The 27,827-nt window shown below is 49.3% G+C and overlaps 2 protein-coding genes across 2 annotated transcripts; one reads left to right on the top strand and one right to left on the bottom strand.

Annotated features, from left to right (window-relative positions):
* Nucleotides 1-2,147: 2,147 nt before the first annotated feature.
* Nucleotides 2,148-3,104, top strand: LOC136620320 (putative uncharacterized protein DDB_G0271606). Its single transcript, XM_066595017.1, has one exon. It carries the CDS (start codon nt 2,148-2,150, stop codon nt 3,102-3,104), a length of 957 nt encoding a protein of 318 aa, XP_066451114.1.
* Nucleotides 3,030-25,099, bottom strand: ACADM (acyl-CoA dehydrogenase medium chain). Its single transcript, XM_066597801.1, has 12 exons — nt 24,994-25,099; nt 21,795-21,891; nt 20,372-20,469; nt 20,224-20,293; nt 14,252-14,352; nt 13,000-13,080; nt 12,758-12,888; nt 6,389-6,497; nt 5,520-5,660; nt 5,347-5,442; nt 4,634-4,882; nt 3,030-3,373 (listed from the first exon to the last, which is right to left on the bottom strand). The coding sequence occupies exons 1-12, from the start codon at nt 25,015-25,017 to the stop codon at nt 3,302-3,304; spliced, it is 1,269 nt and encodes a 422-aa protein (XP_066453898.1). The 5' UTR covers nt 25,018-25,099; the 3' UTR covers nt 3,030-3,301.
* Nucleotides 25,100-27,827: the final 2,728 nt, after the last annotated feature.

Raw genomic sequence — 27,827 nt, 5'->3', positions numbered from 1 at the left:
CCTGCACGAGAGGCTCCATTGAAGAAAGCAGAAGACCCGGACTGCGCAAGCGCGGCTAATTTGGCCATCAGAGGCCGAAAATTAGTCGGCACCATGGAGACGAGGACGCCAGCAACGGAGCAGGTAAGTATAAAACTTTTTATAACTTCTGTATGGCTCATAATTAATGCACAATGTACATTACAAAGTGCATTAATATGGCCATACAGAAGTGTATAGACCCACTTGCTGCCGCGGGACAACCCCTTTAATTGGTACTAAGTAGCTACTTAATAGTTTTTATCATGTTGTTACTGTCTTTAGCCAGCAGATGGCGCTGTTGTATAACGGCAGAAACAGCAAGCCCCCTAGGAAACCCTCAAAGCTTTGAGGCTGCCCCCTCTGTACGTGTGGGAAGAGCATATTGGGAAGGATGAATCTCAGCCACCGCTGCCGTCCGGAATAAAGGGGTCGCTGTAGGGGGTAAAGCCCTTTTGGAGATTTCTCTTACTGGAAGTATTTAAAACACAGATACGTCGATATGAATAACCATTTGTTTAGCGCCCCCCATGGTTGTTCAAATGTAACTTCATCTTCTTGTGCCACAACATAGCCCAAACGAGTGATGTACAACAGCAGAGGGTGGAGATGAGCGGCGCCTGTCCACACTGATCGCAGTCCGCTACAACCAGCGCCCAATCACAGCAATGCTTTTACTTTCCAGACCGCTGCAGATGAGAGGCGCAGTCCACAGCTGTGTTTCATTTTTTGGTTCACGTTGCCGTCACTAGTTGGAGGGGTGGGTTGGCGTTGCCGTCGCTAGTTGGAGGGGTGGGTTGGCGTTGCCGTCGCTCGTTGGAGGGGTGGGTTGGCGTTGCCGTCGCTCGTTGGAGGGGTGGGTTGGCGTTGCCGTCGCTCGTTGGAGGGGTGGGTTGGCGTTGCCGTCGCTCGTTGGAGGGGTGGGTTGGCGTTGCCGTCGCTGGCTGTCCTTGGAGCTGCACAACAGAAAGCCCTGAAGTGCCTGGTCCATCATATACGGTCCCGGCTGGCGCTGAATGTCCCCCTCTGCCTATAATGGGGTCTGTTCAGCTTCCGGCAAGCAGGGAAAAATGTTCCCGGATGAAACGGCATCCTGTGTGATTTCATCTGGGGTTTCATTCTGGCTCTGAACAGCCTCCGCCGCAGATGTAGCCCCGCCCCCCTCCTATGTTACCGCTACGGCTGCGCTCACATCTGCATTCTTATATCTGGTTTTAATGCATCAGGTTTTTGGTTTTTTTCTCTATTTAGAGGGACCCTGTTGGCTCCGAGCAGCACTATAAGCTACGTTATGGCCCAGTCCGGGGGTCACAGGGAGTCGGGGGGGATGTAATTCTTTTACTCGCTCTCTCCTGTTCCCGCACGGTCCGCCGGTGAGGTCGTGCACCGGACTCTCTTCAGACCGCCGTACTTTCTCTCCCATACACTGTACAGATCCGGTATTTAGCGGACAGTTTCTTATCATGATAGTTTTTTAACAGATTTTATCATTTTTGTTTGTTTAACCCTTAGTGACGGCCCAATAGTGTTTTTACATCCTGCCATTGTAGGACGTGTATGGAGGAAGATAGCTGTAATAAACAGCTTACGCGGCGCTGACACCCGTGGGCAATAGCTGCAATCAGCCGCGCGGCCGATCGCAGCTATTAATTCTGACAGCGGCATTTAAATCCCCGAACAATATTCGGGGGACCTGTACGCGCCCCCCCCCCCCTTCCGCCCGGTGAGATCGAGGGAGCCATGCAGGTGTCATGGCAGCCGGGGGCCTTCTGAAAGGTCCCAGGACGTTCTTAGGAGACTGCCTATCAAGCTATCCCCGTGGGGTGGCTTGATAGACTACCTACCCCTCCAACTAGTGACGGCAACTTATCCCAATTGGTTGCTGCTGTTAGTTCAATTTAGGGGATATCAATCAGATGTGTCTAATTACTACTCGATGAGAAATGTAAAGCAGCGATAATAATCATCCATCGCAGGTAATAAGTGCAGCAGTATGTATGATGTCTGCATAGAGGAGGTCATTTCACATCTCCACAAACTGGTTCTACCGGCCGGACAGTGAATTAATAACCCCGGGGGATCAAATGCAGAAACAACTGTCTACAGTGTAAGAGAAATCTAGCAATGTGATGTACAACAAGCAGCGGCGCCCCCAGCAGTGCGACAAGCAGCAGCAGCGGCGCCCCCAGCAGTGCGACAAGCAGCAGCAGCGGCGCCCCCAGCAGTGCGACAAGCAGCAGCAGCGGCGCCCCCAGCAGTGCGACAAGCAGCAGCAGCGGCGCCCCCAGCAGTGCGACAAGCAGCAGCAGCGGCGCCCCCAGCAGTGCGACAAGCAGCAGCAGCGGCGCCCCCAGCAGTGCGACAAGCAGCAGCAGCGGCGCCCCCAGCAGTGCGACAAGCAGCAGCAGCGGCGCCCCCAGCAGTGCGACAAGCAGCAGCAGCGGCGCCCCCAGCAGTGCGACAAGCAGCAGCAGCGGCGCCCCCAGCAGTGCGACAAGCAGCAGCAGCGGCGCCCCCAGCAGTGCGACAAGCAGCAGCAGCGGCGCCCCCAGCAGTGCGACAAGCAGCAGCAGCGGCGCCCCCAGCAGTGCGACAAGCAGCAGCAGCGGCGCCCCCAGCAGTGCGACAAGCAGCAGCAGCGGCGCCCCCAGCAGTGCGACAAGCAGCAGCAGCGGCGCCCCCAGCAGTGCGACAAGCAGCAGCAGCGGCGCCCCCAGCAGTGCGACAAGCAGCAGCAGCGGCGCCCCCAGCAGTGCGACAAGCAGCAGCAGCGCCCCCAGCAGTACGACAAGCAGCAGCAGCGCCCCCAGCAGTACGACAAGCAGCAGCAGCGCCCCCAGCAGTACGACAAGCAGCAGCAGCGCCCCCAGCAGTACGACAAGCAGCAGCAGCGCCCCCAGCAGTACAAGCAGCAGCAGCGCCCCCAGCAGTACAAGCAGCAGCAGCGCCCCCAGCAGTTAGACAAGTGCATTTTTAATGAGAACCTTTCTACCCAAATCAGAAAGCGACAATTTCAGAGTTCTCAGCAGTTTATTTGTACAATTGTCTGGATGGCTCACGCCTCTTCACCCGTAGCTCTGATGTGAGGATCTTCATAGGACACAACAGCTAAAACATAGAAAACCTTATAAAATCTGGTGATACAATCAGGACGTCGTCGGTCTGCGGCCGATCACAGCTCAGCGATATAAGATACCGAACCCCCTGCAGCGCAGAAACTAAACCCTTCATTAAGGCCGGAGGTGAATTAACAGTCCAGAGCGGCGAGCGAGGCGCCGGGTCCTCATCCCTTGTACTTGCCGATGTGCTCCCGAGCGATGATGAGTCTCTGGATCTGAGCCGTGCCCTCGTAGATCTGCAACACAGACAGGATAAAGATACAAACACATCGGGGGGGGCTACTGATAAAAAATAGTTTCAGGGTTGGCTGCAGAAAATCTGCAGCATTTTATGGCACTTGGACCCAATGCCCACAGCCGTATTTGCAGTACAGAATCTGGGGCCGGCGTCCGTCCCCGGATACCACAGCCAATACCTGCTACAGCATTATATGCAAAAAAATCGCTTTTTCCTGCCCACGAGCGGAAAAATGACAGCTACGCAGGGGGTCGCCGCCGGGGAACAGGGTCGGATTCTGGTGTGGGATCCATAATCTAGAATCCGACCCGGCTGTGTACATGTGGCTTTATACAGAAAATGTGGACGACTTGGCAATTTCTCGTTTATACAAGCAGATACACCGTTGGTTTGTTCAAACAAATAGTTTGGTGTAAACAGACTCTTAAAGAAGGCGGTTTCTTTGAAAAGGGAAAATACTATTAACGACTTGTCCTCAGGATAGGTCATCAATAGTTGATTGGCTGGGGTCCTCCTCTCACGATCCCCGGCGATCAGCCAATTGTGCGCCCTCGCTGCAGTTACACAGGGGTCAGAGTGGAAGTCTCTGTTCCGACCTCTGAAGTTCTCAGCACTTGTGACTGCAGTTACGGCTGGCGTGGATTTCAATAAGAGCTACAGTTACAAACGCCGGCCACTACACAGAGGTTGGAGCAGAGTCTTCCGATCTGACCCCTGTGTTATTGCGGCCCTGTCAGTGGCCGTACAATCAGCTGATCGGTCCCGAGCGACAGATCCCAGCCAATCAACTACTGATTACGTATCCTGAGGATAGGTCATCAATAGTATTCTCCTTGGAAAACCCCTTTAATATTTTCTTGGGCAGTCTCACTGCCGAGACCCTGCCGATCTCAAAAACGGGTGTCTCGTGTCTCCATCCTCTTCACTGCTCCTCCTGCAGTGAGGAGGAGACTGAATGGAGTGCTGGTGGCTAAGGCAGAGTGATTTACCATTAACTTTCATTGGGACCGCTGAGATAGTCGAGTGGCGCTCACTCAGCTATTTCCATCAGCCCCATTGAAACAAATGGATGCGGACCACGCATAAGCTGATCCCGCTCCATACAAGACGGCTGTTTGTGATAGACACGGAGCCATATTTGGTCTAACTGCGTCTATAAAACTCCCCCAAGATGGCAGAATTGCATTTTGTTTTTTTTTCCCCCCCATTTCACTCAGATTTTGGTCACCCCATTCGCCTGGCGATGCGCTGCTTTTACCTGGTAGATTTTCGCATCCCTCATGAGCTTCTCCACGGGATATTCACTGTTAAATCCGTTTCCTCCAAATATCTGAACAGCATCTGAAGCCACCTGATTGGCGATGTCTCCTGCAAAAGCCTTGGCAATGGAGGCGTAGTAGGTATTCCTTCTGCCCGCGTCCACCTCCCAAGCTGCCCTCTGATACGCCAGGCGGGCTAGCTCCACTTTCATCGCCATGTCGGCCAACAAGAAGGACACGGCTTGATGCTGGACAAATGTAAACAATAGATGGATGAACAAAACCAAAGCAGAGCCACCCGTCCATCTCCGCCGCATTCACTCCAATGGAGCTACGCTGCAATATCACCGACAACCTGTGAATAGGTGTGGCGTTATTTTTGGAGGCAAGCAGCCATGTTTTTCTAATCTTGGACAACCCATTGAAGCCCTGGATCAAAAGGGAATATTTGTACAATGGCCCCACTACCTTTAATTTGCTTCACCTTCTTCATTTTCTCAGGTTGGTCACATAGAAGACATCTCTTGCAGCACATAATGGGTTAACTGCAGTGCTTGGTGAAATCAGACCCCTTCTCTGACAACTATTGGCCTGCCGACCCTTAAGAATGGCCGCTATATCACTTAGATAAACTTTCTGCATAGGGACACAACTTTCTTAACCTAGAAACAGGCCTCTAGTGGCTAAAAGGGGAAGCCGGCGGCTCACTAACATCAGCGAGGACTCGGCCAAAGGTCTTCCTCTCCAGAGAGTACTTTGTGGCTTCTTCCAGCGCCCTCTGAGCCAATCCAACGGCTCCAGCTGCCACCTGTAATAAGACGACAGTTCAGGTAAAGTGCGCAACTTACAGAACACCAAGATACTTCATATGAATGATCCTGTTACCGGGGGCCGGGTCTTATCAAACGCCCCCATGGCAATTTTAAAACCAGCTCCTTCCCCGATTAGGACATTTTCAACAGGAACCCGGACATCTTCAAATACGATCCCCCTGGTGTCCGAGCAGCGCTGCCCCATGTTCAGCTCCTGGGGACAGACAGATGCATTAGAGTCATTGCAGCCGGGAGGTTACGGCAGCGAGATGGTATTAGTTCTGTGGATTTTGGTGCGGATTTCACCCCCTCTATTTTGAAGAGCATTAATTAATATACCGCAGACTGAAACCCCAATAGTCACATGATGCTGCAGGTTATTCCGCAGGGCGTGGATGAGATCGCACGGCCTGCACCTAAAAGCACTAAACCTGCAGCATTACGATGTGTGACTTTATCCTTCTGCTACCTACACGGGCGAGCGCGATATTGGGCTGGGAGAGTCGGCCCGATATACTCGCCAGCGTGCGTTTCACACGGAGATGCAAGGCGTTTTCCTGTCAAAAATGTTTTCCCCTCACATAAGTCGAGCTGCGATCCTCAAGGAACGGCAAGGGTTTCCCATTGTTTTCAATGGGAAACCTCACATCACATGGCATGCAATGTGTTTGAACGGTCCCATTGAAAACAAGGGAGGAATGCGCAAAGATAGAGTATGCCACCATTTTTTCCCCCACACACACCCCATGTATAGGACTCCATTCAAAAAAATGGGATTCATATTCGTGTGTCTCGCAACGCACAAACCGCATGCGATTTTCTCAGCCGTGTGAAAGAGACCTTAGGAAGGTAAAAAAATATATATATATATTTATAGCGCACAACTATCCACTCCGTCCCGCACATACTAAAGGATGCAAGAAGAGAAAAATAAAGTCTCACCTTTCTCCCAATTTGCACCCCCGGACTGTCTGCTTCTACAATAAAGCCAGTGAAAGCTTTGCTCGTTGGGGCCTTGGGGTCAGGGTTGGTGCGGGCCAGAAGAAAGTACCTATAGAACGTTAGAAAACAGGTCACCTATAGAGTTCTCAGAATATACGAGGATCACAGTTATAAGCATCAGCAAGCAGCGACTACACAATGGAGATATAGAATGGCGCTGACCCAGAGACTATTTACCGTAGCTCCGGCTTTCCCAACCTCTTCTGATCAGCTGATATCACCAGGACTGGATGGGAAGCGAAGCATTAGGTGGCTTCTAGTTCTATAAATGAGCGACCATATACAGGAAGATACAAACAGAACGGTGTAAATGTAAAGCAGATTTCTTCATGAGTTGACATAAAAGAGCCAGAATGACATGAAAAGCTAGAACTCAAGTTTTTACTGTTTGAAGTGGGCGCCATTGGCGACACGGAAGATGTCAAGTCGATAGTCCCGCCTGGCACATCGCAGCACATCCCATTATCGATTCCACTGCAGAGGCGATGCGTTGTTATAGGTCGTCTGGCGTCACCAAAGGCGAATATGTTCTATCCTTACATGTCCTTCTGGCTGATGGACGTCAAGTCTTGTATGAAAAAATACAGCTTGAGGCCGCCTGCAGACGGCCGGGTCGGATCCGGCTGCGACAATTCTAGCAGCGGGACCCAACCCGAGCCCCTGCAGAGAGCAGAGTGTCACTCACCTGCTCCCGCGGCCCCGGATCTTTCATGTGCCGGCTGCGAGCCCCGCACAGAAATAGAGCATGTCGTGATTTGTTTTCTGCGCATGATTTCGCGCAGACAAATCGCGTCCGTCTGCATAGGATTGCATATTGTAATGCAATTCTATGCAGGCGTGTACGGGCAGAAATTCTGCGGGGAATCCCGCCGTGTGCAGGAGGCCTTACTTTGGACCATTCTTTCTGAATCAACCTGCAAATACTGGATTGCATTGGGTTTGCCTCTTAAAGAAAGAAACAATCCCAGCCATTGCAGAGTCCAAGGACCACAGAGGACTAGAAATCCCAAAAGAACTCTTATGCCGAATATAAATTTGCCCCAGCTGCACCCTACCTATAGCCCATAACTCAGTGGCTATTCCTCCTCTGACTGACTTGCAGAGCCTTAAATGGGTGTACAGTGGCCTGGGTTGGAACAGCAGTCCTACTGAAGTGAATGGGACTCCGCCTGCAGTACCAATCGATGCCACTGTGTAGTGCATGGAGCAGTCTGCTTCCTGCAGCAAAACAGCTAGAAGTGAAACAACCCATTTAAGGCTCTGCAAGTCAGAGGAGGAATAGCAGATAGAACAGGCCGTTGGCACCATTCAGGGTAGCCACTGGTCATTTGCAGAGAAGCTATAGAATTACTGTATGCCACAAGGTAAAGTTATGTTTCAATGTGCATCCAGCCTTTCAGTACCAGGGTTTTGTCTCACTGCAAAAAACACCATTTGGACAAAACCATTGGTAGTAATGAGTCAAACGGAGCGCGTTTTGGTCTGGTTTCCATGCCTTTTCACCATTTTGGATGGACACAATAGCACAATCACCTACGTTATTTTGTAAAAATTGCTGGAAAAGGGCGTGAAAAGGTACAGTTTAAGGGAGTCGCACGGCCCGATTGCAGACTAGTCCACCAGGTGAAGCCGCGAGAGGACCCGCGCGGCCGATCGTGACTGAAAACCGGAGCCCCGGGAGTCTCCATTCCTTCTTCAGAAGTCCAGACAGAGACCCTTCTGACCTGAAATTGAGCAGACCACCCTTAGGATCCACAGTCCCGAAAATAGTGGCCTGAAAGCCACTGGAAGGGCCCACACCACAACTCACTCAGGGGGACTGGAGATCCCTACATCACCCCTATTCAGCACTAGCACCAGCAGCACCAACAGCAATCAGCGGCATCACCCTAACGCCACACCGCTCAGCATGGGCGCATCCACGCAGCTACGTACTGCAGCTATGTAGACGCAGAGTTGCGAAGCTCCGCAGTCACATCCGGCTACAATTAGCATCATCGTCAAAAGTTCTATGTAAGCTAACCCTTCTTACGGCATACCAATGTACCTTGTGTGGATGGCCAGAGGGGGTCGCAGGAAGACTAAAACACCACTTAATACTAAAGTACGATCATTCAAAGACTTTGTAGAAATGGCTACTACCCGTTCTAATAGGCATGGCAGACAGCGACCACCAACGAAACTACAAACAGCCTCGATGCGGAGGTCCTCCTCAGCCTCGAGCTAAAGGACCTCTGATCATAGTCTCTACCCCCACATGGTCCCCATTCAGATTCTTGGTCCCAGGATCTTTACGGCCAGGAAGGCACTGACCTCACAACCTGTAACGTAAGAAGGCTCTGATACCCCGTCCGCGACACCAGTATCAGCTCCGCCATGCCAACCAAATCACTCCCCAGACGCCATACTTCTATCCAGATTTAAAGACATGCTAACCAGCGAGCTTTCCAAAACTACGGTGACTATAACAAACTCCAAGGCAGGATCTCTCGGATATTGGGAGAAGACTGGATACCAAAGTAGACTCCACGGTGTCCAGAGTTAATAAAACTCCAAGATGGTGACGGAGCTACAAGATGGCCTAGAAGCTGCCAACATGAAGATAGAAGATCTAGAAAATAGATCTAGAAGAGAACATTTTAGGATCAGGGGATTAGCCAAAACCATCAGAGACATCCTGAAAGCAGTCGCTGACCTCCTCCTATCACTTATCCCCGACATGAAGTCTCATGGATCCGGATAGAGTCCGTCGGGCCCTGGCAGCACAATGTAAAGAAGGGCCCCTCGAGATATTATTGCTAAACCTCATTATTTCTCTATCAAAGAGAAGGTGATCCAAGCTTCTAGAGCGTCACGAGGTTCAGATTTTCACCGACCTCTCTCCAGGGACGATACAGGGGCGCCGGGTGCTGAAGCCTCTCCTGCCTTGTCTGGCAGACAGGGTCACACGTTATCGGTGGTCCTTTCCTTTTCGTCTTTCCTTTTCATACAACAAGCATTATAGATTTCACTCCTTTGCCGAAGGCGAATCTCTTCTCCTCCAACTGGGCCTCCTTACAAATGAGCCTCCCTGTAAGCCATCTCTACAGAAGACCCAAGACAACTCTCAGCAACCAAGCGGAAAACAGGACCCACAACCTGAACTTCAGTGAGAGGTCCAGTCTACACCGCCTTACAAATGTAGAGCTGACTCACTCCTTCTTGAATTGGAGGTCATGTGACAACCCTGTCGTTAAATGACTAGTCAATGGCTCTGCATGCCTCGCAGGCGTCCTCCTGGTCATAACCCGGGTTTAATGTTTACAGATGAATTACTTGCATTTTAATTGGAGGCTGATATTATTGCATCTGCTTGTGATACGTGCCGCTCCCTGCCACGATAGATTGGCGGTTGATATTTACATCTACCGTTCCTCTATCTCTTGTCACTACTTTGGGGAATTTACCCCCTCATATAGGTTATTCGTTAGTATTCTTGTATTCCCAGTTTTCCTCCATCTCAGGTCTGTTTTCTTTCCTCTCGTCCATACCGCCCTTCCCTCCCGAACAGGGCCTTTTGTTTCATGGCAGGGTAGCCTAGACGGAGTCCTTTTTGGTCTCTACGACCTCCACCTCACTACCATGCACCTTAAAATGAACTTTTATATTTTGTCTAATTATGCCCAATTAACCCCTTTTCTGTGTCCCACACAATGTCCAGGGGTTTAATTATCCTATTTAAAGATACAAAGCCTTTGAATACTACCACAGGATTCGGGCAGACGACGTTTACCTCCAGGAGACGCATTTTGCCCGCGCCTCCACTCCGGCATTCTTCCATCGCAGATACCCAACACACTACTTGGCATCCGCACCGGACAAAGAGAGGTGTGGGGATCTGGATATGCAGACAGACATCATTCGCTGTACAGAAGATACACCGAGACCCCGAGGGAAGGTTTCTAATAGTCTCAGACGTACTTAACGGCTCACAGGTTACACTTGTGAATTATTACGCCCCCAACACTAAACAACTTCCACGTATGCATAACCTCCTATCCACCTGGCTCCCCCGCTTCGAAGGCCTGGTAGTTGCGGGTGGAGATACTAACTTAGCTCTGGACGTTTCCCTCGACAAATCTAAACTCCTTCCCCTTCAGCTCCTGCCCCCTGATCCGCTAAGCTCCTGCACTCCTCTGACTTAGTAGACAATTGGCGGAACCATCACCCCTCAGATAGACTATACATATTACTCCGTAGATCATAATTTATACACCAGGATTTACACAAACTCGATTTATCCCCCAAATTGTCTAAGCAGATATTCTGCGGCGCCCCTGGTCAGATCATTCCCCATATTTAATTTCATTCAAAGACCTGACCAGCTACAAAACCAATGGATATTGGCGGTTGAAGAGTCCCTCCTCAATAACACTTCAGTGAACAAGGAGATTCTAGATACTATTGAGGCCTTCTTCATGCATAACCTCCCCGGAGACACCTGATATACTACCAATTGGGAAGCCCATAAGGCGGTGGTCAGAGGGAGATTCATTCAACTAACTTCCAAAATGAAGGCGCAACAGAAGGCCCAGTAGTCCGCTTTGCCAGAACGCCACATAACTAACCCCTCCCTGAACCTCCATTCTGAGATTACTAAAGTACGCACTGAACTTAATCTATGCCCAACTACCCTAGCAGAAAAGCAATTAAGATGGTCCAGATATAAACTTTTCTCACTGGAAGACCGACATGGTAGACTGTTTGTCCGGCACCTAGTCCCCGGGCCCTTCAACTAAGCACCCCCCCCCCCAAAAAAAAAGGTTTGGTACCGTGTTAGCCAGTAGAGCAAAATCTGATTGTTCTCACTGAGAGAAACCAAGTAATCTTGTAGATATGATAGCTTTTAATGGCTAACAAAAATACAGGAACTTATTGCTGCCGTCCAATAGGTGGCGCTGCTGAGGTATTCATTTCATCTTCCTTATTTGCAGGTCTGAAGGAGAGATAACACAGGCCTGTGAACTCCTAGCACCGATGTAGAGATCATAAAACTGTCCCATTCCTTACCAGTGGACTAATTAAGTATTTACTTCTCTGCTCACCTTGTCTCGGATTGTTTTTAAGTGCACGTAGTTGCTATGTCTGCGCCTTTTCACATGTGTACATTTGTATTTATACATGCCCCATCCAGATCTGCTTCATTTTGGAAGAAGGAGGATCCGGAGGTCTGAAAGCTCGCAGTAACATCATGTGTTTTTGTTATCCATTAAAAGATATCGTATCTACAAGATGACTTGGCTTGTCTTACTGAGAACAATCACACAGCACCTCCCAGGTTACGTCTCCAGAACGGTAACCTAAGCCAAAATCCAGTGGAGATCGGAAGAGCATTTGGTCATTTCTATAATTACCTATACACTAAGGCCTCATGTCCACGGAATAAATTGTTTTTCAAATTCCGTGTGGGTCTCCCGTGTGTGCGGTCCGCGCTCATAGGGAATCACTGGGCACTGGCAGGTAAATAGAGTCTACCGTGCGTTTCCAACATTGGCGTACCAATATGATAAACAATGAGTGCAGCCTAATTCCCTCTTCCCCTCCCGATTTTCTCCTCATGCGTTTCCCCCACCTCCATGTCTCCCTCCAACCGGTATTTCTGCCTCTGGTCTACTCAGTTTAGCACTTTTATTTTATTATCATAATAGGGGTAACATAGGAACAGAACCGGTGTTTGATTTCATGCTTTAACAGAAATAATATTTGGCCAATGTGCTTCATTTTGTAACCCTCTGACTATCTGTGGATGGAATGCTGAAGTCCTGAGCCACATCTTCTGACTATTCTAAAATTAATAAAAAATGTTAACCAAAAATGCTGGAAAGGAATTCAGATCGAGACAAAAGTGGATTTGGTTTGCCCGATTACGGCCAATGGTTTTCTCCAAATGGGGTTTTTGGAGATTCAGAGAGTGCGCTCCCATCCCAGGAATGCTCAATGTATCTCCATCACAAAAGGCATTTATACCAGCGGCGCTCACATTCCCAAACAGGGCCGGATCTGGCAGTGCAGAGCCTATGGTAAAAGGGGCCCGGACCCGGCGTCCATAGGATATATAAACAAGAAGATGATCCGCGGCAGCAACACAACGCAAAAGATAATAAGATACCGTTATTCCCCATCCAAAACATGTTTAATAAAGGCATATTATTATCTTTTGCATCGTGTTGTTGCCGCGGATCTTCTTCTTCTCAATGTATCCCTGGATATCAGCAGTGAAGTTCTGCATCAGCAATCATTAGCAGCAGACAGAGACTTGGCAGATCTCACCAGTTGGCTTTGCCTCCATTGGTGATCCACATTTTCTGTCCATTGATGATGTACTCATTGCCCTTCTTCTCTGCTCTCGTCTTCAGACCGGCCACATCCGAGCCAGCCCCGGGTTCAGTTACACAATAAGCCTAGAGGACGGTTCATAGACAGCGACATCAGTAATAAACACCGATTAGAGACGAGGCGTAGAAAACATGCAGTCAATGAGGCACAAACAGAATATACAAGCTATCCCTTACACACATCAGCGGCTCCTCGGTCATTCTTCCCAGGTATTTCTTCTGCTGGGCCTCATTACCTGCAATGATCACCGGCATTTGCTGTGGGGAAAAAGGCCGTTTTTAAAAAGAAACACCTTAACCTTGAGAACCTGATGAGAACAACCCAGGACCTTGTAGGTCAATATCCCTGCAGTCACTGTGTTCATACATGACTTATGCTATACTGCTCCTGAGTTACATCCTGTATTATACTCCAGAGCTGCACTCACTATTCTGCTGCTGGAGTCACTGTGTACATACATTACTTATCCTGTACTGATCCTGAGTTACATCCTGTATTATACTCCAGAGCTGCACTCACTATTCTGCTGGTGGAGTCACTGTGTACATACATTACTTATCCTGTACTGATCCTGAGTTACATCCTGTATTATACTCCAGAGCTGCACTCACTATTCTGCTGGTGGAGTCACTGTGTATATACATTACTTATCCTGTACTGATTCTGAGTTACATCCAGTATTATACACCAGAGCTGCACTCACTATTCTGCTGGTGGAGTCACTGTGTACATACATTACTTATCCTATACTGATCCTGAGTTACATCTGTATTATACTCCAGAGCTGCACTCACTATTCTGCTGGTGGAGTCACTGTGTACATACATTACTTATCCTGTACTGATCCTGAGTTACATCCTGTATTGTACTCCAGAGCTGCGCTCACTATTCTGCTGGTGGAGTCACTGTGTACATACATTACTTATCCTGTACTGATCCTGAGTTACATCCTGTATTATACCCCAGAGCTGCACTCACTATTCTGCTGGTGGAGTCACCGTGTACATACATTACTTATCCTGTACTGATGCAGAATTACATCCAGTATTATACTCCAGAGCTGCACTCACTATTCTGCATTGGGGGTCAGTTCATGGTTTACGTCTCTCTGCTCCATTTTTGGAGAAAAGAAACATCCTTTTTTGCTTCTATTCCGTTATATTTTCACTTTTTAATAAAAAAATAACACTCCAGACTGCACTATTTTTCTGTCCAAAAAAAAAAACAGAAGCCGTTCTATTTTTCTATTTCCTTTCCTTTTTTTTTTTCACCCCATTAAAATTAATTGGGAAAAAACGAAAGATCAGTGTTTTTTTTTAGTTTTATTTCCATTTCTCTCCTACAAAAATGGAGCAGAGAGACAGAAACCCTGAACTGACCCCAACGCAGCGGGAGAGCGGCCTTACCCTTTATGGTCTGTCCACTTACCCCCAGGGAGTTGGCCTCTATGGCGGTCTGAATCCCAGTGCATCCATAGGCAATCTCCTCTGTTATCAGACACGTGTCAAAGATGCCGAGGTTCATGCCGCCTGCGGGTAATAAGTCAGTACAAAGGGGATTACATACAAGGAGAACTGCATCCTCGTGTCACCTGAAATTTATTCACAGAAACGGGAAAGTCTATAGTTTTACTAGTTTTGCCCTTCACAGATATAGACTAAAATAATAATTCTTTAATTAGATCCTTTAAAAAACATATATGGGCTACTTTCTACATACAAAACATAAAGACCAAAGGATATTGCAATATCCTTTCCATACAGAAAGTCTCTAATTTTGGTCATGAGATTGCTCGGCGTCCAGGCAGAGAAAGAAAGCTGGATGGCCGTGTGGCAATTACAGATAGTGCATATGGTCACTGATAAGTCAGTTGAAATATAGTTGACTAATGTTCAGAGGGACCCTTTCAAAGATTGAAGGTTGGTCAGGTCCCAATGGTAATAGAAATATTAGTCATTAAAGGGGTTGTCCCGCGCCGAAACGGTTTTTTTTTTTTTTCAACCCCCCCCCCCCCCTGTCCGGCGCGAGACAACCCCCGATGCAGGGGTTAAAAAAGAACACCGGAGAGTGGTTACCTGAATCCCCGCGCTCCGGTGACTTCTTACTTACCCGGTGAAGATGGCCGCCGGCATCTTCTCCCTCGGTGGACCGCAGGGCTTCTGTGCGGTCCATTGCCGATTCCAGCCTCCTGATTGGCTGGAATCGGCACGTGACGGGGCGGAGCTACACGGAGCCCCATTGAGAACAGGAGAAGACCCGGACTGCACAAGCGCGTCTAATTTGGCCATTAGACGGCGAAAATTAGACGGCAACCGTGGAGACGAGGACGCCAGCAACGGAGCAGGTAAGTGAATAACTTCTGTATGGCTCATAATTAATGCACGATGTACATTACAAAGTGCATTCATATGGCCATACAGAAGTGTATACCCCCACTTGCTGCCGCGGGACAACCCCTTTAATATCTCCAGACTTTAGTTTAAATAGTCCGAGATACACATGAATACAAAGGTTCGCTCGACACGTTTCCCCACTGATAAGTGGTTCATCAGGAGCAAAAGAGTATATAGTACTGACTATTTGTGTCAATATACACGGTCTTGTCTAGACTGAGTAGTGAGTGAAAACCACTTGATGATGGTAAAGGACTTTCTATCGCCTCTTGAAGGTAAGTAGATATGTCGTGTAAGGCGTAAGGTTTCCACTATTATGCGCTTTATTTACTTTTATTTAGACCAACTTCGTTCCAGTAAAAGCGACCGTTGAAATGGCTCTAATGAGTCAATCAACTGTCTATCTGCTATCTTGACAATATACGACAGCTGTGATTGTCCGGAAAGTCACCTATTCTAAGAGCAATATGTTCGTTCGTAATACTGCTCCAGATAGGTTCTGGTGGTCTGATTTAGAGAGCCGTAGGTAGTTTACTTAATAGTATATTTCGGCTACCTGTCTAGTACATAGAAGTGATTGCTAGCTTCAATATACCGCTTGTATATAGTACCAAAGAATTTAGTTTGGTCTAGATACATAACCGCTGGCTATTGTTAATTCCCCAGACAGATCGAGAAATGATCTATCTGCTAAGGATGTACAGCATTCAATAATCCCATAAGGGAGTATTTGGATCATATGCAATGCCGGCAATAGTGAGACCAGGACTAGTCTAGACCGATAGTCTGACTGCTAGTCCTCTAGGTATTCGCCTAACTACCTACATCAAGCAATGAAGTCGATAGAGATAATATAGATGATAAAACCAAAAAATGATAGAGAAAGGTGCAGCGCCTGTGGCTCTGATGGTGAGCCAGAGGCAGTCAATCACCTTGTATCACCTGAAATGACACTAAGAAGGCCCGCCAACAACGAGTCCTCTCCCTACAGCCAGGAACTACTACATCCACTTAAGGGGCATCAGGTTGGATAGCGATCATCTAATAGGGGGTGACCTCCTTCTGCACAGCTGGCTGATCTCAGGCTTTTACTACGGGGGTCCCGCTGAAGTGAAACCTAAACACATGTCCACTCATGAGCATCATTTTGTTAATCCAAATAGATCTGAAATTCTAAAATCACTTCTACGTAGTTAAAAAAAAAAAAAAAAAGGCAGCCACCACTAGGGGGAACCAACTGCACATGAATGAGCCTATAGAGTAAACCCCAAAAAAGACAAAAAAAAGATTACATTTTATCAGATCTTAGAAGTCAAGTTGTTGTTTTTTTTATTATAGTTAAAATAGAAAGAGGAAACCTTATAAATGTTCCTAATTATACTGCTACCTAAGTGGGGCAGCCACCCCGACAAGGGCAACCTGCCTCTCCAAGCACCCTACCCTACACTGCAAAACAGTAAAACTACTAATCATGCATAACAAAAAGGAGGGATTGAACATATTAAAATTTAAGCTTTATCTGATAACAGGGTGCCCGTTTTATGGTTCGGGGATTTCTTGCAATCTGCACATTACACCGAGCCCCACTGACTTCAATCAGAGTGTGAGGTCACGGGGCGACACAGCAGTCTTTGGTTGTGTGACCAAACTCATTGTGTACATTAGGTCGGTATTATTGTATCTTGATGCCACCAGAAGCTAGGGGTTTGACAGGAGGAATTCCCCCTCTTGCAACGCTAGCTCCTGAAGGCGTCAAGGTCCTAGCAGCCTCTGCATTGTTTTTAGCCGACCCAGCTGGTTTAGGGTGAGGCTTTATTTACCATTTAGCTTACATTAAGAGCTTTACAGTGTATCATCAAAGTGCAAGAAGAAAACTGACCCTCACCCTAAAGCAGATTGCACAGCAAAAAGCAATACAGATGCAGAAGCTGTCACACTCACCGGAGGCTCCGCCGCCGCTTCTCAGCAATGCGTCCCTGCAGGCTGGAGGATGACGCCTCACTCATTCCCGATGGCTGTCTGTAGCGTTGCGGCCGGCGGCTACCAGCTTCCCGCAGCCAGTCACCTGCGCACATGTGCCGCCACAGAGGCTCCTGCTCCTCTTTTCCCGCGGCTGTGCAGTGCGATGGCTGATCTGCTGCTGCACTCTGCAGGCAGCCAGCTGTCACTGTGTGTGGCCCCGGCGCTCTAGTCTCCCAGCGCAAGGAGAAGAGGACATTGCCCGGAGGGGGGACCGCCTTGCTTCAGCATCTGCCGCCGGCAACTTCAAAATAACATGGGGGTTGCCTGCTTACACTTCTTTCAGGCCGACGGAGAAGACCTGGAGTGGTGTGTCTGGAGCTGGTGACCACTGTATGCAGGTGTGCTACAAAAAAAGCCTTCCTTAGTGTGCTGCCAGAACCTGCATCCCAGGCACCTATGCAGCCAATCACATTCAGGGGGCGTCACCCCGTCAATCTTCAGGACTTCCTGGTGGCATCAAGATACAATAATACCCATTAGGCCTAACGTCATGCGGATCCATACATGGCTTAGTCCCTTTCAATAGGGCTAACAATCCACGTGTGGATATCCTGGCATGGAATTGCGCTCCCCAGTGGGTAAACTGCAAACTGTTGACTCAGTTTCTCCCGGGTATTTATCCAAGTGCTATTAATCAGATGTCTGTGTCCTCTTACCCTGTCTCTGGTATTTATCTAAGTGCATATTAGGTGCATCCTGTCTGCGGCCTCCATGTGATCATGTGTGTTTGTGTTAATATGAATACATCTTCCGATTTGTTGCATTACGCCCGAGGAAGAACCCAGAGAGGTTGGAAGCTGCTGTAACATCATGTACTGTCAGCCAGTAAGAGGTATCAGATCTACAAGATCACTTGGCTTCTCTCACTGAGAACAATCAGACAGTCCAAAGGATATAATCCAGTATTTACAATGTCGGAATAACGATTATCGCTTAAACTTCACTCAAAAGCCGTCTTCTGAGCGATAATCGTTGTGTCTAACCGCGGCCATCGCGCACTTTTCGTTCATCGCTAACATTTAGCAAGCTGAAAGTCAGCGATTGCTCTTCTCAGCGGGATACCGCTGATAGTATTCTTTCAGCTGGTATCCCGTTCGGAGCTCTCAGCGGCATACTGCTGACAGCTCCAAGAACAAAGCAGCTGTCAGTGCTCCTGCTGTTTTTGGAGCCATCAGCTCAGCGGAATACCAGCTGATGGCTCAGAGAACAAAGCAGCTGTATGCAGAGGACAGCGATATCACACAGAACACCAATGTGATATCACTGCGATTTTCTCACGGCGATATCACTGTCGTCCGCGTGAAAGAGGACTAACTGGAGCAACCAGTGTCAGGCAGCTGCTGCCAAGGCAAATAGCATTATGGGGTTCATCAACAGAAGTGTAGGGGCGCATGATGAGAGCATTGTTCCTCCTCTTTACAAATCACTGGTCAGACCACACATGGAATATTGTGGACAGTTTTGGGCACTGGTACTCAAGAAGGACATATCAAAGCTTGAGCGGGTACAAAGGCGGCAACTAAAGTAATAAACAGAATGGGTGGACTACAATACCCAGAGAGTTTTTCACTTAAGAAAAAAAAGACGTCTTAGGGGTGACCTAATAACTATGTATACATATATTAAGGGTCAGTACAGAGATCTCTCCCATCATATATTATACCCAGGACTGTAACAAGGGGGCGCTCTAATAATTATGTGTAGATATATCAGGGGTCAGTACAGAGATCTCTCCCATCATATATTATACCCAGGACTGTAACAAGGGGGCGCTCTAATAACTATGTATAAATATATCAGGGGACACAACAGAGATCTCTCCCATCATCTATTTATACCCAGGACTGTAACAAGGTGGCACTCTGATAACTATGTATACATATATCAGGGGTACAGAGATCTCTCCCATCATCTACTATTCCCCCGACTGTAACAAGGGGGCGCTCTAATAACTATGTATAGATATATCAGGGGACAATACAGAGATCTCTCCCATCATCTATTTATACCCAGGACTGTAACAAGGGGGCGCTCTAATAACTATGTATAGATATATCAGGGGTCAGTACAGAGATGTCTCTCATCATCTATTATACCCAGGACTGTAACAAGGGGGCGCTCTAATAACTATGTATAGATATATCTGGGGACAAGATAGGTTTCGGAGCTGTAGCATGATGTGTCTGACTTGAGGAAGGAGCTACAGCTCTGAAGTACGTCTCATTAGGACATTGTAAACACTGGATTATACCCTTTGGACTGAGACAACGGTTTGAAGCTTACCCACAGGGGAGCACGATTCCTAGTTTTTGTTGAGCCTGATTGTGGATGCCACCAGCCCTGCGTTTGTACAGGAGTGTCTTATCCACATGATGGCGTTTGACATTTTTACTGGGACCATTTTGAGGTATATACACGACTTTTTGATTATTTTTTAATCCTGTTTTGGGGGAAGCAGCTCTGCTTCCATTGTTGCTTCTGTGTCATTTTAAAGGGAATGGGTGATCAGAGAAGGACTTTGTATCTGCATATTTATATAATCAGTATGGTGTCTTGGCGCCAATGAAAGTCCTAAGACAAAAGGATGAGATATCCAGGGTGAACCCTTTCATTGTGTGAATGGCCCATGAAGCCCTAAACTGCTGGGGGGGGGGGGGTTACATATCAATAAACCCACTTGTGTTACCATTCCCCTTGCCGATAGGATGTGTCCCTTCACAGCTTGGCACCGCCATCACTGATTGGTCAGATTGTCTAGGGACACATCCTATTGATAAGGGTAATTAGTAACATTCAGTTATCAATTCACATATTTACAAGAGGAGTAACAGAGGAACGGCATAAGGCAACATTCCAAGAAAAGATGTCCCAGAAGTCCTATTTTATAGCTAATGCAAGCATTTACAAAAACAGGAAGGTTGGGAGAGGTGGCGGTTTCTGATGGGGGACCCCCTGTAATCACCCCCATATAGCCAACAGTCTTACCGCAGTGTTCTGGGATGTGTCCGTTCATCAGCCCCAGCTCCCAGGCTCTTTTAATGAGGGGGACGGGATACTGAGAAGAGAAGAGCTTTGTTACCAAGTATACAGCTACAATCCGGTTTATATAGGGCGATGGTCGCCATCCGCTCACCTCTCCAGTTTTGTCATACTGGCCGGCGACAGGAACGATCTCTTCTCTCGCAAATTTGCGAGCCGTGGCCTGAAACTCTTTCTGCTGTTCGCTGAGTTCTGTACAAACAGAGGATGGAAGCCGAAGCATCACTTGCAAGACAAAACCAGATGTGTCTGTAGGGCTTTAAAGGGTCAGTCCTAGAATGACAACTTATCCCCCACTCATGGGACGGGTGATCAGCGGGCGTCTGACCACCAATCACAAAAACGGAGGTCCCGTATCTCCCATTTGAACAGAGTGGTGGCCGAGTACGCACCGCTGCGCCTCCATGCAAAGTCTACTGGACTGCCGGAGACAGCAGAGTACAGAGCACCGCTACCTCCGGCAGGGGGTGATAAGCTGTCATTCTGAGAATACCCCTTTAAATTAGGGAACTTTTTATTATATGAAATGCACAGTAGGATTCCAATCATCCAATTGTCTGGGACTCCCACTGTGTCTGTATGCAATAGAAAAATGGCAGAACCGCCGGCGCCGCGCACTGGACACTAAGAGCAGCGGCTCTCCTGGCTCCGTACACACCTATATTAGTACTTGATGATCATCATACCAGATAAGGAGAATAGAAGTGGAAGTCCTGTCCCGAATACGGGGTCCTAGAAGATGGTGAGAGGCTGGATCATAGTCTGAATTCAAGGTGCGAGGAGATCCTGTTTCTCCTTATGGAGACGAAGTAGCATAGAAAGTCTTATAAGCCAAGCAAAGCTTTCTGGGAGAAGGGTATGCAAATTAGCTCTCATCTGGAAGGAAGCAAGCGGTCCTTCTCGTGCCACCAATAAAATGCAGAAGAGTCCGCTGCACTTTACTAAGTCCTGGAAATGCCTCAATATTATTAAAGGGTTATCCCAAAACTGACTTATCAACCATCCACAGGATAGGTGATTCAAGTCTCACTGGTGGTGGTCTCACTGATTCTGAGAATAGGGGTCGCGTGTCCCCCTCTGCTCATCACTGCAGGCTCGCTGTACGCACCTTCCGCGACATGGAGATTGAATGGAGGAGCGGTCACACATACGAGGCGTCGCTCCATTCATTTCAGTGGAGCTGCTGGAAATAGCCGACTACAAGCGGTCAACCATCTCCAGCAGACCCGCTGAAGGTGAACGGCGCGGCATACGTGACCGCTGCTATATTCAACCTCCACGTTACTGTGGGTGGGTGTGGCGAGCCCACAGAGAGGAAAAGGGACCCCGTTCTCAGGATCGGTGGGGGTCTCTCCGCTGAGACCTCCACCGATCAGACTTATTACCAATCCTGCAAACATGCGATGAAAGTCACGTAAAAGATGCGATCACCCAACAAAAGAGTGTTGGCTTGCCAGGTGATCGGCGGCGTCTGAACACGGGCAGATAGTTGTGCGACGGAACATTCAGACACTTACCAAAGCTGAAGCCGGGGAGGGAGGAGGACAAGACGCCGGCGGCCTGCGGGGCGGTGGACTGCGCTCTCCAGCCGGTCCTGGCGATGTGCTGCAGCAGCTGGAAGAGCAAACAGCAGAAAGGTTAGACATTGTTGGTGAGGAACAGCGAGGACCCCACGACATGAAAGACCACCCTGCGGCCGCCCTCACACACAACGCTTATATCGCCGGCCTAGACGTGGTAAGAACGCCTCCATTGATTTCGCTCTGCAACGATGGGTGCATTAAAAACCGCTGTCAAACACGTTGAAAATGGCGTTCGAAAACACGCTTATAGACGGAAGGTTATCTTTCAAACGCGCAAAAGTGAACGATCATTGTGTGAACGCGAGCCGAGGAGGAGGAACGGGATGGGTTCACTTTTCGTTTTGTCGCTCATTTTATGCAGAAATACAAACAATCGCCGGCCGCTCGCTTGGCTTCGGGGTAAACGGCGCTCATTTATTCCTGGTATTCGCTTATACGGCGAACGGGAAAGACTGAACGCTCCTCATCTGACCGAGCCAGCGATGTATAAACAGGCTGTCCGAGGGCGAATGGGATAGCGGTGGCGTCACTCACTCAGTCAAACGATAACCGGCTCGTCTAAAAGGGCCCTCCCCCAATGAGATAAAAGGGACAACCAATTAAAGGGGATGTCCGATGACTGGAAGACCCGCTAGGCTGCGATGTGCAGCGGATCCAAACTAAAATCTGCAGCGAATTGTCGGTCAAGTTAGAACATCCCCTCAACGATGCCGTGTTACCGGAAGCGGCCTGCGGAGCTGCAAGCCCTCCAGAGCTGTAATCACAACGACCCCATGGAGATCAGGCGGCAGGTTATAGGGGGCCAGCTCGCTTGATTTGTAGGTCATCATCATATATGGTGGGACGCGACACTCACATGTAAAAGACGAATCTGTTACAACAAACTAGAACACGCTGACTAAGACGCGACCGCCACGATGTGCCCTGGAGTCCTGGGGGAATAACACGCGACCGCCACGATGTGACCCGGAGTCCTGAGGGATAAGACGCAACCGCCACGATGTGACCTGGAGTCCCGGGGGATAAGACGCGACCGCCACGATGTGACCTGGGAGTCCCGGGGGATAAGACGCGACCGCCATGATGTGACCTGGTAGTCCCGGGGGATAAGACGCGACCGCCACGATGTGACCTGAAGTCCCGGGGGATAAGACGCAACCGCCACGATGTGCCCTAGAGTCGCGGGGGATAAGACGCGACCGCCACAATGTGACCTGGAGTCCCGGGGAATAAGACGCGACCGCCACGATGTGACCTGGAGTCCCGGGGGATAAGACGTGACCGCCACGATGTGACCTGGGAGACCCGGGGGATAAGATGCAACCACCATGATGTGACCTGGAGTCCCGGGGGATAAGATGCAACCGCCACGATGTGACCTGGAGTCCCGGGGGATAAGACGTGACCGCCACGATGTGACCTGGGAGACCCGGGGGATAAGATGCAACCGCCACGATGTGACCTGGGAGACCCGGGGGATAAGATGCAACCGCCACGATGTGACCTGGAGTCCCGAGGAGTGGTATGTTGGCATAGCTGATAACGTGTCAGGACGTGGGCTCATGAATATGGATGCCACCTGCAAAATCTCCGCATAGAAGTGACAGAAGACGCCAGAGTCCGCGGCGTAAAGGGAACCCCGACTTGTCATCACAGCATCAAAGCGGGTCCAGAAGTTCACGTCCCACAGACCACCGTGCGCCCCTCGGCCCCACCGCTACACAGCATATACAGGAGGGTTTTGTCAGCCGCAGTGCAGGCAGCTACATCAGTGGTAACGCGCTCCACCGGCGGACGCACGGAGCAGACCGTCACATGACCTTTGTACCGCGCAGAGCGCAGCGGGGGAGGGGTCAGCAATCACATGTGGGGCGTATTTACTGCGCAATCTCCAGCTGGAGCACAGCTTGATTTTATGTGTTTTTTAATATGGATTTTGATAAATTCCGCAGCATAAATGGCGCTAAAAGTGACATAACGAGGGGTTAATTCTGCGCCGCTCATTATTTTTGCAGTTCGCGGTCTTTCACTCTCATCCGTTTCGCAGCTATAACAAATGCCGCGGATGCTTCATGCGGAGCGTCTGTACGGAAACCCAAACACGCCCGGCGGCTCCTTCACGCGGGGAGCGGTCACAGCTAAAAGACGAATCTGCCAATGTGGCAATCTGCACCAAAATCTGCATTTCTAAGGGTAAAGCGGACGAATATCTTTCTGTGCGGCTTTCATACCTCGGACGCTGATGTGATCGGCGCGGGCGCCTTACCGAGCCAAGAAAATAGATATGGCAGCGTGTGACGCCCCGCCCATCAGACGGCGCACGGGTGGGGGTCTGGGGTCTCCGATGAGAGCGGTGCAGAAGAAACCTGGGCACAACTACTTGCAGTGTGCGGGCACCTCAGGCCGCTCACACCGGGCGCTCCGCTAATCGCGGTACAACATCCCCACTGATTTCACCGGGGCCTCCCCGACCTGCGCTCGTGTCTCTAACAGCGATTTTCGACCGCCGTCTGTTCTATTTTTCTGCGTTTTCGTGTTTATCGCCCCCCTCGCCAATCACTATGATGGGTGCATTAAAAAGCGCTGCCAACCGTGAACCACACTTTAAAAACGCCACCGAAATCGCTGAAAATGCTGCGGTTTTGAGCGCCATTTATCTGAACGCAAGTGTGAGAGCGGCCGCGGATCCGCAGGGCCGTACGTGCAAAACCCTCGCATCACCATCCACACGCCGGCGAGCCCTGCTGGCCGCAGATCTCCTGCAGGATGCCCGCCCCCCCCCCGCAGGACACTCACTTATACTTCATTGCCACCGACACATAATCAGCTTATTATGGTCACCTCCCCCTCTAACCAGCAGCACCCCATTCACTGACAGCAAGCGGAGATCCTCAACCACGAAGTACCAGCAGCTCGCTATACAATAATGCAGCTTTACAGGTATTACTGCTCCTAGCACTGGTTGTAAGCCTGGCCGTGCATGCTGGGGCTTGTAGTCCCACAACAAACAAGCCACCTCGCCTGCTGCAGGCACTACATGCTGGCTGGGACTTCTAGTTCCACGCGCAGCAGTCAGTAGAGGTCGAAGTCCCTGGACAGCGCCCCCACCACTCACCGACCCCGGAGGACTTACCCCGGTCACCCTGAGAGCCGACATGACAGCAGCTACACAATCCGGCGACAGATTACGTAAAAGGCACGTGACCAGGGTCCGAGTGATATATTGTAACACGTGACTGCTGTGCACCAATCCGTACCGAGGGTGCTTGGTGTAGAGTTATGTATGCCGGCGCGCAGTGAGCGACTTCATGGGCTGTAATGCGCATGCGCTTACCAGCGGCAAACAGTCTAGATACGATATAGGTAGATAGAGAGAGATAGATGATAAATAGATAGATAATGAGATAGATATAAAGGATTAGATAAACAAATTGCAGTTAAAGTGCATGTAAACAGCCGCAGGGCCCATAGCAACCAATCAGAGCACAGCTTCCATTTTATCACAGCACTATAAGAAATAAAAGCTGCGCTGTGATTGGCTGCTGTGAGTAACAACATTACCGTCTCTTTTTAGGCACTTTCGTAATTCTCCCTTAGGCCTCATGTCCACAGGCAAAATAGGATTTAAAATCCGCAGCGGATCACCCGCATGCGGATCCGCACCCCATAGGGATGCATTGACCACCCGCGGGTAGATAAATACCTGCGGATGGTCAATAAAAGTGATTTGAAAAAAAATGGACATGCTCCATTTTCGTGCGGGTCTCCCCGCTTCTATTGAAGCCTATGGAAGCCGTCCGGATCCGCAGGAGACCTAAAATAAGAATAAGGGCTCATGTCCACGGGGAAAATCATGTCCTGCCCCGCGGACATGAGCGCTGAAAATAACAATAAATGAGAATAAACTCACCTCCCATCCGCTCCGTTTCTTCTCTGCGTTGCGGCCGGATCTTCTTTCTTCGGCCGGCGGATGAATTCGTCACGCCGGCGGCACGTCGTCGACGTGCCGCGCGCATGCGCCAGGCACATCCGCCGAGCCGAAGCAAGGGAGATGCGGCCGTGAGGAAGAGAAGACCTGCCCGGCCCGCTGTGGGTGAGTAAATGCTTTTAAATTCCTATTTTAGTTCTCCCGCGGATCCGGACGGCTTCCATAGGCTTCAATAGAAGCCCGCGGGAGCCATCCCCGCGGGAGACCCGCATGAAAATGGTGCATGGTCCAGATTTTTTCATGCTCCATTTTTTTTAAAATCACTTTTATTGACGATCCGCGGGTATTTATCTACCCGCGGGTGGTCAATGCATCCCTATGGGGTGCGGATCTGCAGGCAGGAGAAGAGTTAAAATCCGCTGCGGATTTTAATTCTTATTTTGCCCGTGGACATGAGCCCTTACTTACCCGCAGCGGACCGGGCAGTTCTTCTCTTCTTCACGGCCGGATCTTCTTTCTTCGGCCCGGGGGATGTGCCCGGCGCATGCGCGCGGCACGCTGCCGGCGTGCTGAGCACATCCGCGGCCGAAGAAAGAAGATCCGTCCGTGAAGAAGAGAAGACCTGCCCGGTCCGCTGCGGGTAAGATTATTCTTATTTTCAGCGCTCATGTCCGCGGGGCAGGAGGGACCGGCTACGGATTCTACATGTAGAATCCGTAGCGGGCCTGATTTTCCCCGTGGACATGAGGCCCTAACCCATTTCTCAGCTTTTCTTTCCCATTTCTTCTCCCCCCTTTCCCGGACTGTGGCGGTCTTACTTTCCAGTGTACGCGGCCGTCTGACGGCTTGTTTTTTGCAGAACGAGTTACATTTTTTTCGGTTCTATCTAAGGTTCTTTATAATATATTGAAAAACTTTTACAAATTGTAAACTGGGGTGAAATAGGAAATAAATGCTGCTTGTTTTTTGGGTTTTGTGTTACGTGTTCATGGTGAAGCTCTGTTGACGTGTTATCTGCGAGTCAGTACAAATATGGCGACACCGAATTTATTCCGCTTTGCCTAAAAAGGTTTTCTAGGACTTAAGAAAAAAGTTATACGGGCTTTAAATTAATTTTAAAAAATCAATACCCACCTATCCCGGGCGATTTTGATGCCGGAACCCGGAAGAAGCAGCGGGTGGTCATGTGCCGTTCATTGTGCACATGACCCCTCAGCCACTCACCAGCTTCAGAGACCGTAGCCTGCTGAAGTCTATGAGTGACTGAGGGGTCATGTGCATAATTTACGGCGCTTCTTCCGGGCTGCGTGCGGAGGACAGAGGCTGCAGCGCTGGACGGGGAGCCACGGGATAGGGGAATATTCGATTTTTATTCATTTTAAGCCCTTTTCATTTTTTTAAGTCCTATAAAACCCCTTTATTCTGTTACTAGCTGATATACCTGTCTTCGCCCGAGTTAATTTGGTCCAGGCGTTTATGTGTTGTTCGCATGGAAAATTCTGTGAAGTCATGGTTACTTCAGAGGAACCGAGGAATAAAATATGTAAACACATAGAGGAGCGTTGGATTCTCCTCAGACTGCATGTACCGATGTCCCTCTACAGAATGTGCCACCCCTCCCACTCTCCTTACTTAGGACCTGAAGAATGCTCATTCCAAATTTCACGCTTGTACGACACCGAGAAGTTACATTACATAGGGGTGCACTAACGTTTGCAATTAGCATTGAATAATCGAGTTGGGGCCCCTTTACTTTTCCTATTTTGGACATAATCTATGCTCGTGCCAAATTTCCTGTTTGTACGACATCGGGAAGTGGGAGAATGAGTGGCGAGTCAGTCAGTGAGGGCTTTCACCTTTATATACCGCATATACTCAAGTATTAGCCGACCCGATATTAGCCAAGTCAATAAGTTTTACCGCAAAAAACTGGTAAAACCTATTGACTCAAGTATATACTATGTAAAAAAAACCTGCAATCCTCACCTCCCAGCCGACGTCAGTGTCTCCCCAGCGGTGCGACAAGCTGCTAGAGAATT

Source organism: Eleutherodactylus coqui, chromosome 3 (genome assembly GCF_035609145.1).
Source record: "Eleutherodactylus coqui strain aEleCoq1 chromosome 3, aEleCoq1.hap1, whole genome shotgun sequence".
In the NCBI taxonomy this organism is placed as follows: domain Eukaryota; kingdom Metazoa; phylum Chordata; class Amphibia; order Anura; family Eleutherodactylidae; genus Eleutherodactylus; species Eleutherodactylus coqui.
The sequence above is the reverse complement of the archived record's forward strand: the minus strand, read 5'-3'. Positions and strand labels throughout refer to the sequence as shown.